This window comes from Suncus etruscus, chromosome 17 (genome assembly GCF_024139225.1).
Source record: "Suncus etruscus isolate mSunEtr1 chromosome 17, mSunEtr1.pri.cur, whole genome shotgun sequence".
Lineage (NCBI taxonomy): Eukaryota > Metazoa > Chordata > Mammalia > Eulipotyphla > Soricidae > Suncus > Suncus etruscus.
Genome location: NC_064864.1, coordinates 73,666,656 through 73,682,112, shown reverse-complemented (window position 1 = coordinate 73,682,112; position 15,457 = coordinate 73,666,656). Strand labels below are relative to the sequence as shown.

The window sequence follows — 15,457 nt, the reverse complement described above, 5'->3', positions numbered from 1 at the left end:
CCCACACTTCTTTTCCCCCACAAAGCTGACCCGAAAAAACCAAACTTAGCTCTTTAGTGGTGTGAGGCAGACCTCCGTCTTCTTCCCTCAACCCCCACCCCACCCCACCCCGGCAGTGCTTGGAGATAGATTGCTGAAAACTAAGCAGGAGTCTCCTGAGGACCTGGGTGAGGGACATGAACCCCTTTCCCCACCCCCCACTTTCTGGCAGCCAGGGCAGTGCCAGGCAGGGCACCTCCCTCCCTCCACAGCCCCACACCTGAGTCTTATTGGCATGGGGGGTGGGGTGGTGAGAGCAGCTGCTGCCTGGGAAACCCAGGCTAGGACCCATTCAGAGGGGAGAGGGAAGGAGAAAGAGAAGAGTTGGCCAGCTGCGATCCCAGGGACGGGGGTGGCTGGTGGCCCCCTCCCATGGATGGTGTAGAGTGAGGTGATTTGAGACCACTGTGGTCTCCTCAGCCCTGCCCCCTCAGACCTAGGCACAACCAGGCCCCTCTGCACCCTCCACTCCTACAGGCCTGGCCATGCCTCACCCTCCAGCGAGTCACGGGCGTGAAACAGGCATTGTGGGAGTCCCTGTTTCTCCAACTGGAAAATAGGGGTGTCCATGTTTCCCCAACGGCCAGCAAGCATCCCTGGTTCCCACAGATCCTGGACCTAACCAGGCTGGGGTTCAAAGTGGGAGAGCAGTAGAGAGCGAAGGGGCACCAAACAGGAAGTATACATCTGGGGGAGGGTCAGGCTGCGCTCCAGGGCATCTTCCCCAATGGTCTCAGGCCTGAAGACAAGGAAGTAGGGGTTTTCTGAAAGCACAGAGACACATGGGCTGGGACCTGTGGAGGTTTGTGTGTTCATGTGTGAGTATATGTGTGTGCATGAGGAAGTGCATGTGTGTACATGTATGTATGAGGGAGGGCTTATATGTGTATGTGAGTGTTCCTGTGTATTAGTGAGTATATATGCATGCATGTATGAAGGAGGGTCTGTGTATGCATGAGTGTATGCGTGTGCATGTGATTGTGAAATGTGAGCATGTATGTTATATACACTCACATGAGTGTACATGAGTACACAGTACATGAGTAACTATACCTGTATGAGTATATGTGTGTATGAGTGTATCCATGTGCATGTGTGAGTATTTCAGTATGAGTGTCCCAATGAACTTGTGAGTATACCCAGCTGCATGTATGGGTTGTGTGTAGGTGGCAAGTGGGTTTCCGCTATCTTTTGTTAGCTGAGCTGAACTGCCCATAACCAGGCCTCATCACATGGTCCCCTTAGCCTGGGGGACCCCATATTCTTCTCTAGTAGGGTTCAGAGGCGTCTTTATGGACTAGGGGTTGCTCCAATCTCTGTCTCTGGGCTCCTCCTAGGAAGAGCTGGGGTGCCAAGAGGCAGCATGCAGGACCAGACTGCTGGGGCATAAGGGGCACCCAGGGAAGTCCACGAGGCCCCCCCACAGGAGTGAAAAGGTCCTCCGCAAAGCCCACATGTCGCCCTCAGCCTACAGCCCTATGCCCAGAGCACCTTGCTTCTCATGGCCACCTCTATTCTGTCTCACTTCCTCACTCTATCACCAGCACTTTCTGAGGCCCCCACCAGGCAGCACCACCCCAACACTGCCTCCCTGGTTGTTTGGCACTGCAGCTGGGACCAGGCTGGGATCAGGCCACCAGGAAGCTACAGCCGAAGTTGAGATGTTACCATCTGGGGTTTGCTTCCCCACACTGTCCTCAGGGCCCAGATCTCCTAGTCCCTGCAATTCCATCTGTCACTGTGTTGACCCGTGGGCACTCCCCCTCCCAGGACATGCTGCTCAGAGGTGCGGGCTATAAGGAAAGAAGGCAGGTAGAAACCTCCCCAACCTCCCAAATGCAGTCTTAAGTTTCAGGAAGGAGGAAGGCCATGACAAGCCCTGCTGTTTTGCAGGGCTCTGTGAAATTCTTTGCTTTTCTCTTAAAAATGGAGACTCCTTTAAACTGGGACAGTTGAGTTCAACAGTTGACTATGGGCAGGGCCCATCTCGCTGGACTGGGAGGAGCAAGCACAGAGCAGTGCTGGGGATTCCCTCATACACGATCCCTTCCCTTCTTTCATCATCCTTGATCTCCCATGAAAAATCCTCCACCCACTGTGCTGTAAGTGACAATAACCATGGTGTGGGATCCAAACTCTAGAATTGCTTTCCTGGAAGTCAGGTGGCTACTAAGAAGGTTTTGTGGGCTGCGGTGTCAGGTTCTGAGTGCAGGCCCAGGCCTGAAAAGTCAGGAGTAAGTGTGGCCATCATCTTTATCTCAGAAAGTCTGTGAGAAGCTGGGCCTCACTGAGCTGGGCTGAATGGAGCAACTCCTCTTCCAGGAAACTCCCTACTTTTTCCCTCAGGAAGTGAGTAGGGCAGTGAGCACCCAGGAAGCCTGGCTGTTTCCATCTGCCACCCAGGAGTATGTAGTTCAGCTTCCCTCGGAGGAAAGGGACCAGTTTCACGGGGTCCTACCTCCTATGAGCACTGAGGTGATGGGTGTCTGGGCTAGTGTATGTGGGAGCAGCTGCCTTGTGAAGTAGTTCCTGATCCCCAGGAGTCCACCAGGTAGGCTCTCCCTCAGCCCCTGCGGGGAAGCCTCCAGCTTCAAGTCCTCTGATCCCTCTGTGACTCAGTTTCCCCATCTGTCCACATTCAGTGTCCTGCCTGGTGCAGTGAATGAGTGGAGTGCAGTTGTAGAGAACAAGAGGCGCCACTCAGGAAGGATCTCATGCCAAGGGGCCCTGGGAAATGGGGAGACACAGGAAGGGGAGCCAGGCAAGGGAAGTGCAAGTCATTCAGCAGAGGGAAGTAGTGGGGTGGCAGGGGAGGGGCCCCACTTTCCAACCTGCTCCTCCCCATCCCCTATCCCTGCCAACCACTCCCTTACACTTCTGGATCCACATATGTTTGTTTTCTTGGTTTGGGGGCCACACCCAGCTGGCTGTGCTCAGGGTGTTTTCCTAGCTCTGTGCACAGAAATTACTCTTGGCAGGATCTGGGACCTTATGGGATGCCAGGGCTCGAACCGGGCCAGCCTTGTGCAAGGCAAATGCTCTCCCAGTTGTGGTGGTTGTGCTGGCTGTGCTATCCCTCTGGCTCCAGGACTTGCAGATGTAATGCAATCCTTGGGGTGGACTCCAGTGGGAACCCCTAAACTACCTTGCTCTAAGACTCAGGCACAGGCAGTGGTTATGGTGCCCCCAGCTGCTCCCTGCAATACATTAGGGTTTGATTGTCCAGCTGTCTGTCTATCCATTTGTTTGTCTGTTCCTTGCAATGAGGACAGCTGGGCTTTTCTCTCCCTTTTCTCTGGGACAGAGTTCCCCCAAGTCTTTCACCACAGGGAGGAGGGTTTCTGCTGGTGGGAGTCAGAGTAGGGTGGCCTAACCTGGTTGGGGTGTGGGTTTCCCCTGCTCTGGGCCAACCTAGCTAGACAGTACTTCTTGGAAGAGGGGGAAGGAGAAACTGACCTTTGCTTCCCCCTGCTCCATCCCCTGTGACATTAGGGGTTCAAGAATTTCCCCCTTCCCTGAGGGCTGTCCTGTCCAGGGATAGTCTCCTCCAGTTCACAGGGTTCAGGTATCTTGGACTGAAGGAACAGGGGGCCTTTCCACAGAGAAGTCTTGCGCCTGCCCCTACTAGCAAGGGCCAGTGGCCCTTCCATGTGTCTGTCCTTGTGTCCAACCGTTCCCTTGCAGCCATTTCCAAATGTTTGGGGTTGCTCAAGGTCCCGCAATGGACCAAGACCTGCCACCCAGCTCCTCCCCACTCGTCCAGATGTCTGCACTGGGGGACCTGGCCTCAGTCGCCAACCTATGTCCCCCCAAGGTATGGCTCACCTGGAAATCATCCCCCTCTGGGAGAAAGGGGGGGCCCTCGCCAATGTCTTGCCCTAAATGTGGTATCCATTGGCACCCAGCCAGTACCTGAGAGAGGGAGCAGGGGGCCTGGAAATTCCTCGGTGACAGTTCCAGGAGGGCAAGGCTACCCTGTGTGTGACCATGACCAGAATGGGGCCACTGCCTGAAATGGAAGGTGGGGAAACTGAGGCATGTCACACAGAGGGGCTGAATTTGGGGTACGCTGGATGGTCCAGGGATGCTGGGACCTCAGCGGATTGGGGATCCTGCTCCGGACAACAACTTTCCCAGCCATTTCTCAGGCCAGCCGAGTTTGGGAGCGAGTGCCGGGGCCCAACTCCCATCCTGAATCCCACCGGGGGCGCCCCTGGGGTCACTGCGCCCTGGGAAGAGACGACTGGGTGGGGGTCTCTGTGACGGCCAAGCAGCTCTGGGCGCTGGCACAAAGGGGCGGCGAGACTGAAGGGGCGCCCTGCTGCCTTCCCGCCACAGCCCCGCGCCCCGCTGCGCGGGGAGGTGAACCCAACTTGCGGGGCAGCCAGCCGGGTTGCCCCCTGGGCTGGGCCGGGCAGGCGGCCGCGGGTTTTCCGCGGGGGCGGCTGCGGCCGGGCAGGGGCGGGGTCAGGTCCAAGTCTATTAGTGCGCGCGACTGCGGGCGGCCAGAACACAGCGGCGGACACGGTAAGCGGAATCAAGGCCGGCGCGCGACCGGGGCCCAGCTTGGGTCGTGGCCGAGTCTGGCAGGCCGGCCGGGGGCCGGGGTCACAGGACAGAGGAGCCGGCTCAGTGCTAGGGCCCCGCTGCGTGGTTTGGCCACACCCCTCAGCAGCACTGGGAGGGCGTCCAGTCCCCTTTACCACGAGGGAAACTGAGGCTGCCAAGGCCGGGGAATGACGGGCGGTAGCCGCCTGGGCTGCTTCCCGTTCCCACCGTTTAGCCTGCGTCAGACCCGCTACTGGTACTGGGGGACCACAGATTAGGACTGGAAGGAGAGGGCAGGACTCAAACCCCGGGGCTCAGGATGGATCAGGAGGGGAATTAGGGTGCTGGGGGCGGGAAAAGGCGCTCCCCTGAGCACTCCTGGTTGGCCCCAGAGTGGCCTCTGGATCCAGACAACACCAGGAGAGCCTCCGGTCCTCCCCACCCCCAGTGCACTTGGTGATCAGGGAGGGGACAGAATCAGGCTGGGAGCCCCCAAGTGGTTCTGCTGTAGGGGGCTCAGGGCATCAGCGTCTGGCGTGGGGCAGGGCAGACGGTGGGTAAGGAACCAGCCCCCCGACGCCCAGCGCCCATGTCGGGCTTAATAGGCTGTGGCTGATGGATGCCATCCTGCCTGCCACATGAGTCACCCCGGAACCTTCATTCTCTGGGACAGGGGCAGGTGCTGTGGTGGTGACCGTTTCCCTGGTTACAGGGAGGTCAGCCCTTTCCACCCGCTGCCCCTGTCGGGCTCCTTCCTTCCTGGTGCTGCCAGGAGACAGGGAGAGGCCGTCACTCGGGGTGACGCGTGACCCGCTCGCCTGTAGGTCTGAGGATGCTAAAGATGATGACCTTCCAAAACCCCCCACACCAGTTGACGCCCAGCAATCTCAGCGTCCCCGGCGGCCCCCTGGATGCCTTGCACGGGTCCTCCCAGCTACGGACGCCCCCAGAAGCCTTCACGGAGGCTGAGGTGGCCTTGGGGCAGGACAAGGACGGGGCTTCGAAGAAGGACAAGAAGCCCAAAGGGCTGTCCAACTTCTTCGGGGTGCTCGGCATAGGGAAGAAGAAGAAGAAGGGGCAGCCCAGCCTGGCAGAGCCCGAGGGCCAGGCGGAGGACGCCCCGCCGCCCAAGGCCCCGCTGCCCACAGGTAGGCGCGCGTGGGGCGGGCTCCGGGCTGGGGTCCGCGGTGGTGGGCTCGGCCCTGACGCGCTGCTCTGCGCAGTGGAGGAGCTGAAGGCCGCCCTGGAGCGAGGCCAGCTGGAGGCGGCGGCGGGGCCGCTGCTGTCCCTGGAGCGGGAGCTGCGGGCCGCGGCGCTGGCGGGCAGCGAGAGCGAGGAGGAGCTGGTGCGGCGCCAGAGCAAGGTGGAGGCGCTGTACGTGCTGCTGCGGGAGCAGGTGCTGGGCCTGCTGCGGAGGCCCCTGGACGTGGCGCCCTCCAGGCTGCGCCAGGCCCTGGCCGTGCTGGCCGAGCAGGAGCGCGAGGACCAGCGGGCGGCGGCCGAGCCGGAGCCGCCGGCGCTCGAAGCCACGCGGCCCCGGGGCTGGCGGCAGCTGTGGCGGCGCGGCGTGGCGCAGGAGGCCGAGGAGCGGCTGGGCCGGGGCCCGGCGGCCGACGCGCAGGCGGCCGGCGTGGGCAGCTCGGAGGCCGAGCGCGTCTTCCTGCACATGGGCCGCACCACCAAGGACGACCTGGAGGCCGTGGTGGCCCGCCTCAAGTCGCTCTTCCCCGCCGAGTTCCAGGTGGTGGCCGTCTACGCCGAGAGCTACCACGAGCACTTCGCGGCCCACGTGGCCGCCATGGCCCAGTTCGAGCTGTGCGAGCGCGACACCTACACGCTGCTGGTCTGGGTGCAGAACCTCTACCCCAAGTGAGCGGCGGGCAGCTCGGCGACCGTGGAGCGAAGGGCGGGCTGGGGTGGGGCAGGTCTCGGCGGATGGGCAGAGGGGGGTCGAGGTGGCGTGGCCTTTGAAGGGCATGGCCCAGTGGGTGGAGCAGTGGGCTGGGTCGAGATGGGCGTGGCCAAGTGGGGGGACAGGGCCCCGAGGGGCATGCCCATGGGGCAGGCCCAGGAAAGACAAGTCCATGGGGGTTCTCACAATAGGTGCCAGTGGGCAAGGAGTCTGCTGTAGCCCAGGAGCAGGGGCTGCCACAAGGCCACTCACTGCTAGTGAGGCTGAGATCCAGCCCTGGGCCTCTTTCCTACCAAGATCCTGTCCGCAGGCACATCCTAGAACTCTCTGCTCCTGCCCCGCATGCATTTTCATTTTCTGGGGCCCCACCCCTCACCAGAACCTCAGCTGGGCAGGGACAGGCGAGACTTCGATGACAAGCAGAGTAGGAACACTGAAGCAAAAGATACATGAGGAGCCCAAGTCCCTGGTTCAGCTGGTGCTCACAGTGGACAGACAAGTGAGGGAGTCTGAGGAGGGGGCATCTTCCAGGACCAAAGGCAGCACCCCAAGGCACTCTGGGGATGGTACAGGGTGTCAGCACCTGGCTGATGCCCCAACACCCATGGGTTTTGGTATGGACATGTGGAACTCGCATGTGCTTGTGGTAGCTCTCCGTGTAGATGGCTACCACCTGGAACTCGGCGGGAAAGAGCGACACTGGGGGTAGGGTGCAATCACGGAAGGCTGAATGAGTAGTGGGCCACTCGAAATATGGGCTCTGGGCCAGCCACTGTCAGCTGGGACAGGCTGTGCCTGCAGAGGATACCCAGTCTCAGTGGGTGGGGCAGGCCCGGGACAGGGACAGTGGTGTGGAGATGGAAGCTTAGAGCTTGAGACCGGGGACAGTGCCTGAATCTTGGGGACACTGCTGAGGCAGGGCTGGAGGAAGGCTGTGGGGGTGAGGAACCCAAGGTCATCCAGGAAACTGGCACAGGGCCGTGGCTGGGGAAAGCCGGGCAGCTCGAACCAGCTCCTTTTTGCTTGTTCTGACTCATAAGAAAACCCCACTTTACCTCTGCTCCTCATTTTTCCTATCCCAGTGACCCTTGAGCTGTGCCTGGGATCCACTGGGTATTGGGATCTCTCAGCCCACACAGGCCTGTGTGATCAAATGCACAGGGAGCAAAAGAAATCAGGGAAGGGACAAAGGCCTCTCCAGAAGTGCCAGATCTAGGTCCATTGAGGGCTCCGGAGACTGCAGAGGCACCAGGAGAGTGAGGTGGAGATATAGCTCTTCCTGCTTAATAGGTCACTCTCTGTAGACAGTAGGGCAGCCGGGGTGTGCCCTGGAGGCCAGCAGAACGGAAGAGCTGGGTGGAGGAGTGCGGCCGAGATACCTGATGTGTCAGTTGTTCTGTGGATGAGGGAGGCCTCTCAGAAGGGAGCTGGGCCCTGCAGGGTGATTGGAGCCCAAAAGAAGGGCAAACACCAGTAGCAGGGGACTTACCCCAGTGGAAGAGAGGAATATGAGTCTGAACTCAGGGACGTAGTCCATTGTAGCAAGTCAGCCCCTGAAGAGGTTGACTGATGGTGGGATGGAGAATGAGGCCCTTTTCTTCCAGCTCGGAGCACGCGTCTGCCACCCTGTCTAGCCCCCGGTTCTGAGGTGAAACGGCGGGTAAACAGCTCGCAGACAATCAGGCTCGTGGAAATATTTGCTTTATTCGGATGGACAAAACTGAAGTCCAAAGACTCAGATTCAGTTCCAGCCAGCCAAAAGCCCCCGGCCTTCCACAGACTCCTGTTTTTATACTCCAGAATCAGATCCCACCCAATGGTGGGATCAGATACCAACCAATGGTGAAAGCAGAATCAGGTCCTACCCTAGGGTGGGGGCAGAATGCCAGGTCACACCCTAGGGTAGGGCACAATCACCTAATCAGTTTAGGGTGAGCAACATAGTAATCCCCCAAAATATTTACATACACAACAGTCCATCTAGAGATATTTTGAAGCAGGGGTAGACGAACGTGCTCATAGGGTTTAAAAGAAGGGGCATGTTTGGGGTGTCCACAGAGCCAACGGGGCGTCGCCTGACCCCAGGTGGCTAGGGGTTTCGCTCTGGCCTCCCTGGGGACTATGGTGCTCAGTGGGTGCATTGCCTGAGGCCACCCCTCTCCTGCAGTGACGTCATCAACAGCCCCAAGCTGGCCGGTGAGCTGCAGGGAGCAAAGCTGGGGAGCCTCCTGCCCCCCAAGCAGGTCCAGATGCTGGAGGCCACGTTCCTGGCCAATGAAGTGGTGAGTTGCACGCAGGCGAGGAGTGATGGGGGCACTGGAGTCAGACTGGGGGTTGGGACAGGGAGATGACTCTGGGTCGCCTAACTTGTCCTCTGCCCTCAGGCCAACGTGAGGATGTTGATGGCCCGAGCCCTGGATGTGGAGGCCCCTCGCTGGACCCAGGATGTGGATCCCCCGCGGCTGGACGGCCACTGCCATAGTGAGCTGGCCATTGACATCATGCAGGTACTGTCTGCGCACGTGTGGCACACCTCGTTTCTGCTGAGCCCCGCCCCAGTCAGCCAAGCCCCGCCCCATCAGCCAAAGGCTGCCCAGTTCCCATTGAGTCCCGTCCACTCCCGCTGAGCCCTGCCCTCCACAGACAAGCCCCGCCCACCCTGCTGATCCCGTCCTTTGTGCAGTCCCCCCTCCAGCCCTGGTATAGGACTGCTCCCCGCATCACCCCCACTTCAGCTCACTCCTCACCCTGCAGATCCTCACCCAGAGCCAGGCCAAGGCCAAGAGCATCAGCGTGGACCTGAGCCTGCAGATCAAGTCATTGCTGCTGGCAGAGCTGGCTTTGTTCCTGCAGAGGTAGGGAGGGCGCAGCCGGGCACATTTAAGGGACCCGCCAGGCCCCTCTACAGGGAAAGCAGCGCCTTGGGGGGTGCGGCAGAAGGAGGGTGCCGGCCCCCGCAGCCGCTCAGTTCAATCATCGGCTCCGCATAGGGTGCCCTGGGCACCACCAGGTGTGATCCCAAATCCCCAACTTCCCAACAAGACAGCACCAAACATAAGCCACAGACCCTGCTTCCTTTCTGGGGACCCCCCAGCCTCCTCCCCACTCTTGGAGACCACTTCATCTAGCCAGGGTTCCCGATATGGGATTTGGGAGGGACAACAGAGGCAGTCCGTCAAGTGGTGTTGAGGGACCCTGACACCCCTGCCTCTGTGGTCCCACCCGCTGCCCTGCAGCTACCAGCGCACATTCGATGAGTTTCTGGAAAGCGGAAGACAGCTGAGAAATTACAAGGTCAATGTCATTGCCAACATCAACAACTGCCAGCTGTTCTGGTGAGGGGCCAAGGGGCAGCGAACGGGAAGGGGTGCAGCATGTGCCAAGAAAGGGAGGGGCAGACGGAATGAAGACATGAGGCATCACAGAGCTGGGTGGCCCAGCCAAGGGCTCCCGGTTCGCTCCTGCAGGGGCCCCAGAAGTGGGCACTGTGGCCCAGAACCAAGGGTGGAGGCTGGCGGAGAGCCAGTTCAGAGCCCTGAGGGCTAGAAGGCCAAAAGGGGGCGTCAGGAAGATGCGACCTGGCCTGGGGATGACGCCCCGTGCCTTCCCGCAGTAGGGCCTTGGAGCAGCAGTGGCAGGTCCCACATGACCTCCAGAGCTTCCAGCTGCGGCCCCTGAATGAGCTCAAGAACCACGGCTTTGATGCGCTGCTCCAGGGCCTGTTCCGGGACCTGCATGTAGGTGGGGGAGGAGGGAGGAGCAGAGGGCACTGGGGCATACCTGGCAGAGCAGTGATGGGCCCCTGGATAGTCGGGGCACACTCCCTGTTCCATACTTCTGCTCAGTCTGGCACCAAGTAGAGTCCCCCTCCCCCCCAGTTCCTAGGGTACCCTGCCCTTTGCCTCCAGCGTTTGTGAGAAGAGTCCTTGGGCCCTGATGGGTGGCAACCAGGAGCCTGGCAACACCCGTGTTTACGTGGAGTTCAGGGGAGTAGGTGCCCGGAAATCTGCTCTAGCCCTTGCCTCTACTTCCTGTCCATGGGCAGGGCCTGAGTCATGCTCCCAGAAATCACTTCCTTCCCTTGCTGGGCACCATGCACATGGCCCGTGTATGTCTGTGGCTGGCCTGACATCCAGGCTCTCCCATTCCAGCCTCTATTCAAGAGACTCTTTCAAAGCCACAAGTTCGTGTCCTCAGAGACCCTGGAGGAAATCATAGCTGCCGTGGATAAGGTGTTGCCCGAGTTCTCTGGGCTACGCGCCAGTCTCCGGGAGGTAAGAAGGTCTCGCTGCGGGGGCGTTGGAGTCCCCTGCCCCTGTGCCCCTGCCCGGGCTCACATGGCTGCCCGCAGGAGCTCCTGGAGCTGGTGCACAGGCACCTGGTGACTGAGTTCATCCTACGCCTCACCAAGCGTCGCCTGGTGCTCAAGATGGTGGAGCAACAGCTGGAACTGGCTGCACAGATCTTGGCCAGCTCCAACCTCATCCAGAACTTTTGCACACAGAATGTGAGCCTGGCACTGCCCGTCCCTACGACCCTGCCCATCTCCTGGCACCCTGCCCTTCCACCACCACCCCAACCCTGCCTGTGTCCGCAGGGCTCCCACGCCGAGTGGCTGCAGCAGGCCCTGCCCTCACTTGCCGAGATCATTCGCTTGCAAGATCTCAATGCCATCAAGATCTCAGTGGCCACGTACGCTACCTATTACCCCGACTTCAGGTGAGAATACTGTTTCTCCGGAGTGCAGCAGGTATGAGGGGACCCTCACCCTTTGGGCAGGCAGAGGTTGGAGCAGCGTCATCTCAGCAAATTCCTGGGGTGAGGGGGCCGGCGAGGTGGCACTAGAGGGCTAGAGGTAAGGTGTCTGCCTTGCAAGCGCTTGCCAAGGAAAGATCACGACCGCGGTTCGATCACGCGGCGTCCCATATGGTCCCCCCAAGCCAGGGGCAATTTCTGAGTGCTTAACCAGGAGTAACCCCTGAGCATCAAATGGGTGTGGCCTGAAAAACCAAAAAAAAAAAAATTCCTGAGGTGCACCTCTGAGGGGCTCCATGCTTCCTGCCTGCTGTTTCTTCACTTCACCCCTGATCCCCGGGAGGCAGACAGTTTCTATCCCTGTCGCACAGCTTGAGGGCAAGTGACAGACATAGAGCTGGGCTGCCCCCCCCCACTGACATGGTACCATCCTTGAGAGGGAAAGTGGACACCGGAGGTCAGGGGCGGAAGAGTGTCCCAAGGGACTCTGAGCTCAGACCTGGTTCTGGAGGGTGGTTCTATCCCTGGGCTCCCGGGATCTAAGGGTAAAAGAACCGTTGCTCTGAATGTGACTTTTGGCAGAGGGAAGTGGGTGCAACCTGGAACTGGTTGCCCATATACTTCATCCAGACCCCTCTGAGCCCTTCTGTCCATCTCCGGAAACACCCAGGCACCAACATTCACCTATGGGTGAGCACACCCATCTCAGCACCCACCTACTGTCCACTCACTGGGAGAGGCATTCCTCATATCAGCCTGCCATCCATCTGCCTCCCTCATCCATCCATCTCCCACTCATCAATCCACCCTTCTTCTATCACTCCCTCCTCCCTCCCTCCAGCCATTTCACTGTTATTCAGTGGTTTCCTGATAGAAGCCAAGCTCTGTTCTCGGTGAACAAGCACAGAATGAGGGCCACCAGGTCCCCATCCTTCCTCACAAACCTTAGGGCCTCTGGAGGGCTTTAGAGAGTCACATTCTGCCTGCTGACCAACATTTTAGCTGAGGCAAGAGTGGGCAGAAGGAGCAGGTCCCAGCAGTGCAGGGAGAATATTTCAGGGGAGCAGCCATGCAAGGCAGGAGGGGGAAAATTCGAGGTGCCCAAGGGTGGGGCAGGGGAGCTGTGGGTCGGAGAGAAGCCCAAAGAGGAGGCTCTGTTCTGATGGCACCTTCCCCCTTACAGCAAGGGCCACCTGAATGCCATCTTGGCCATCAAGGGAAACCTGCAAGGCAGCGAGGTCAAGAGCATCCGGAGTATCCTAGATGTGAGCTCAGACACGCAGGAACCTTCCAAACCTCTGTTCTCACTCATAAAGCTTGGTTAGCTTTTGGGCCACCTCCTGTGAGCATCATGGCAGCACCTGGGACCTGCCCAGGCCAGTACTGATGGCCGCTTCCCACTTCTGGCCTCTGATTCTGCTTGGCAGCACAAAACGGGGTGGACTTGGATGGGCCAACAGTTGATGCTTTATGAGCAAACCCCTCTGGGGGGTCAGCAAGGCCCCCTGAAAGATTCTTTGGAAAAGACACTGCACTGAGGAGCATGGAGGGCCCCCTCTTTCCTGCCTTTCCTGTTCTGCCCGGTGCCGAGTGTCCCCACTGGAGCTTGTCTTCCGCGCCCAAGACAGAGCTGAGGAAAAGAAAGGAGCAAGGGGTCAGCACCAGCCTAAAGAGCCCCAGTTGCCCATGGCCAATGCAGGTCACACCCTGATCCCGCTGCTCCCCCACCTGGACATGGAGCTCTGTGGGGTGACACTTGACCCTTGTCTCCCGACCCCCATATCTGGGTGCCACTGATGGGACCAGTTTCCACTGCTGGAGCTTCAAACCAGTGTAGGGACAGTTACTGGTAGAAACTGAGGCATCACCACTGAGTCCTTCCAGGAAAGACTCTGGATGAGCTTGGCCTTGGCGGGTCAGTCGCAGCCTTGCAGGAGGTAGAGGGTAATCCACATTCCCGAGTCTGCCTCCCTGAGGAAGCCCCCACTGATGAGGGGGAGCCCTCAATGACAGCTCCCAGCTGCCAGGCTTTGTTTGTGTCAGGGGCCATGAGATCATGGGGTTCGGTCCTTCTGTATGAAGGTACACCTTGCCTGCACCGTCCACTTAGCAGGGAAAGGTCCCCTTGGAAGGATGCTGACCCTGCTGACCCCCAACCTCAGGGCACCACTGAACCCCTCGGCCAGGGAAGTCAGCACAGTCTCAGGGTTCAAGTGAACCCCCACCTGGGGACATCAGGAGCAGCCTCTACTGAAGGGACCTGTCACCCCCCCCCCCAGGATGATCTGGCTGTCACTTCCTGGCCCAAAAAGGGGTTCCCTTGGCTGAGCACCAGGACTGGGCCAGTGGCCCCCCTGTGGAGAGTTTCTACAGCTGGATACTAGTGTCTGAAATAAAGTGAACAGACATAAAATTCGAAACCAAACTGTTTCCGTGTGCAGGGTAACTGACTTCCACATGACTGTGGTCAGCCAGGGAACAGGGGACACTTTCTATGTGAACAAATCTAAGCCAACACCGCTGGCCCCTCCTAGCTCACAACTTGACTGCCCAGCTCACCCCATCATACCCTCTGTCACCCCTTTGTGTGCTCAGCTCCTCATTGTCAGGAGCCAGGCCATTACCATCTAGCTCCCCAATGCCTTTTCCTGACAGGGCCCCTCACAGCTGTGCCCAATCCCTGGCCCAGAATGTGGGGGCAGAGTCCAGACCCCAGGAAAGAGGGGCTAAGGGCTGGACAGGCTTTTTCTGGAGAGTTCCATCCCAGAGCCATGGAACCCTCTCCCTGAGTTACACCCCAGTGCTCTGTCTTCAGCACCCATTACTCCTGAGGGCCTCCTGGCCTTCAGAGGCCACAAGGTGTAGGGCCTCTCAGCCCCTCCAGTGGGCACAGAGCCTCCCAGGCAGGCTGAGGAGCCAAGGGCAAGCCCACAGCATTCAGGCAGGGGAGCCTGAGTGAACCAGAGTGGGCCCTGGGGTGGTCTCGAGGTTCTCTCTGGGTCCCAGCTGCCACAGCAGCTAAAACAGAAATTTCCTAGGAAAAATTCATCCTGGGAAGGAATACCCCAGAAAGAATCAAGTCACAGATACTTAGAGAAGGGAGGGCCAGGTGAACAGGTGGGGCAGCCCTGTGGGGAAACTGAAGGCCCCAAGAATGCCCAGCAAATTCAAGTGTGTGTGTGTGTGTGTGTGTGGTGTGTATGTATGTATGTGTGGTGTGTGTGTGTGGTGTGTGTGTGTGTGTGTGTGTGTGTGTGTGTGTGTGTGTGTGTGTGTGTGTGTGTGTGTGTGTGTGTGTGTAGGAGTGCATGTGGGTCTGCAGTTTCTGGATGATGACCTGGTGTTGGTGATGCCCCTGAAGTCAGTCAGTTGAGTCCTGAGGTCAATTGATCCCGGAGTCACCCAAGGCCTTGGGGTCTCTCGGGTCCCTAAGGTCACTTGGGTCCCTTGGAGTCACTTGAGTCCCCTGGGGTCACATGGGTCTCTGAAGTCCTTTGGGTCCCTGGGGTCACTTGGAGTCACCCAGGTCCCGGGTTCGCCCTCACCTGTGCTACACCATCTTCTCACAGTCCTCCAGCCTGGCAAGGCAGCTGCACAGGGGACTCAGGCACAGTGACTGTGACCTCCGTGATCCAGAGCTCTGTGCTCCAACCCCCAGTTGCTGCTTTTGATGCCGTAACCAGTGGACTCCCAGGGGACTAAAATACCACACTTTCTTGAGAGGGAAACAACAGCAAAGACAGAGTGTTTGGAAATCCTGACCCTGCAGAGAGATTAGTCAGAGATGCTGGAGGCCAGGAACAGGATCAGAAATGCCTGGAAACAGGCAAACGCTAAGGCAGCCACATCTGAGCATCAGATGCCTGAAAGTGAATTATAAATAACTAATTCATGGTGGTTCCAGTTAAAAAAAAAAAAAACCCAAGGGCTGGAGTGATGGCAGAGTGTCAGGGCATTTGCCTTGCATGTGATTGACCCAGGATGGACCTGGGTTCGATTCTCAGCATCCCATATGGTCCCCTGTGCCTGCTAGGAGCAATTTCTGAGCACAGAGCCAAGAGTAACCCCTGAGCGCTGCCGGGTGTAACCAAAAAAATAAAAAGGGGCCGGCGAGGTGGCACTAGAAGCTAGAGATAAGGTGTCTGCCTTGCAAGCGCTAGCCAAGGAAAGGACCACGGTTCAATCCCCCGGCGTTCCATATGG

General features: G+C 59.0%; 1 protein-coding gene across 1 annotated transcript; it reads left to right on the top strand.

Annotated features, from left to right (window-relative positions):
- The first annotated feature begins 4,775 nt into the window (after positions 1-4,775).
- On the top strand, positions 4,776-12,646 carry TNFAIP2 (TNF alpha induced protein 2). Its single transcript, XM_049790471.1, has 13 exons — positions 4,776-4,843; positions 5,300-5,349; positions 5,412-5,735; positions 5,811-6,456; positions 8,667-8,781; positions 8,884-9,006; positions 9,254-9,354; positions 9,736-9,834; positions 10,113-10,236; positions 10,651-10,773; positions 10,851-11,006; positions 11,097-11,218; positions 12,438-12,646. The coding sequence occupies exons 1-13, from the start codon at positions 4,776-4,778 to the stop codon at positions 12,577-12,579; spliced, it is 2,193 nt and encodes a 730-aa protein (XP_049646428.1). The 3' UTR covers positions 12,580-12,646.
- The last annotated feature ends 2,811 nt before the right edge of the window (positions 12,647-15,457 follow it).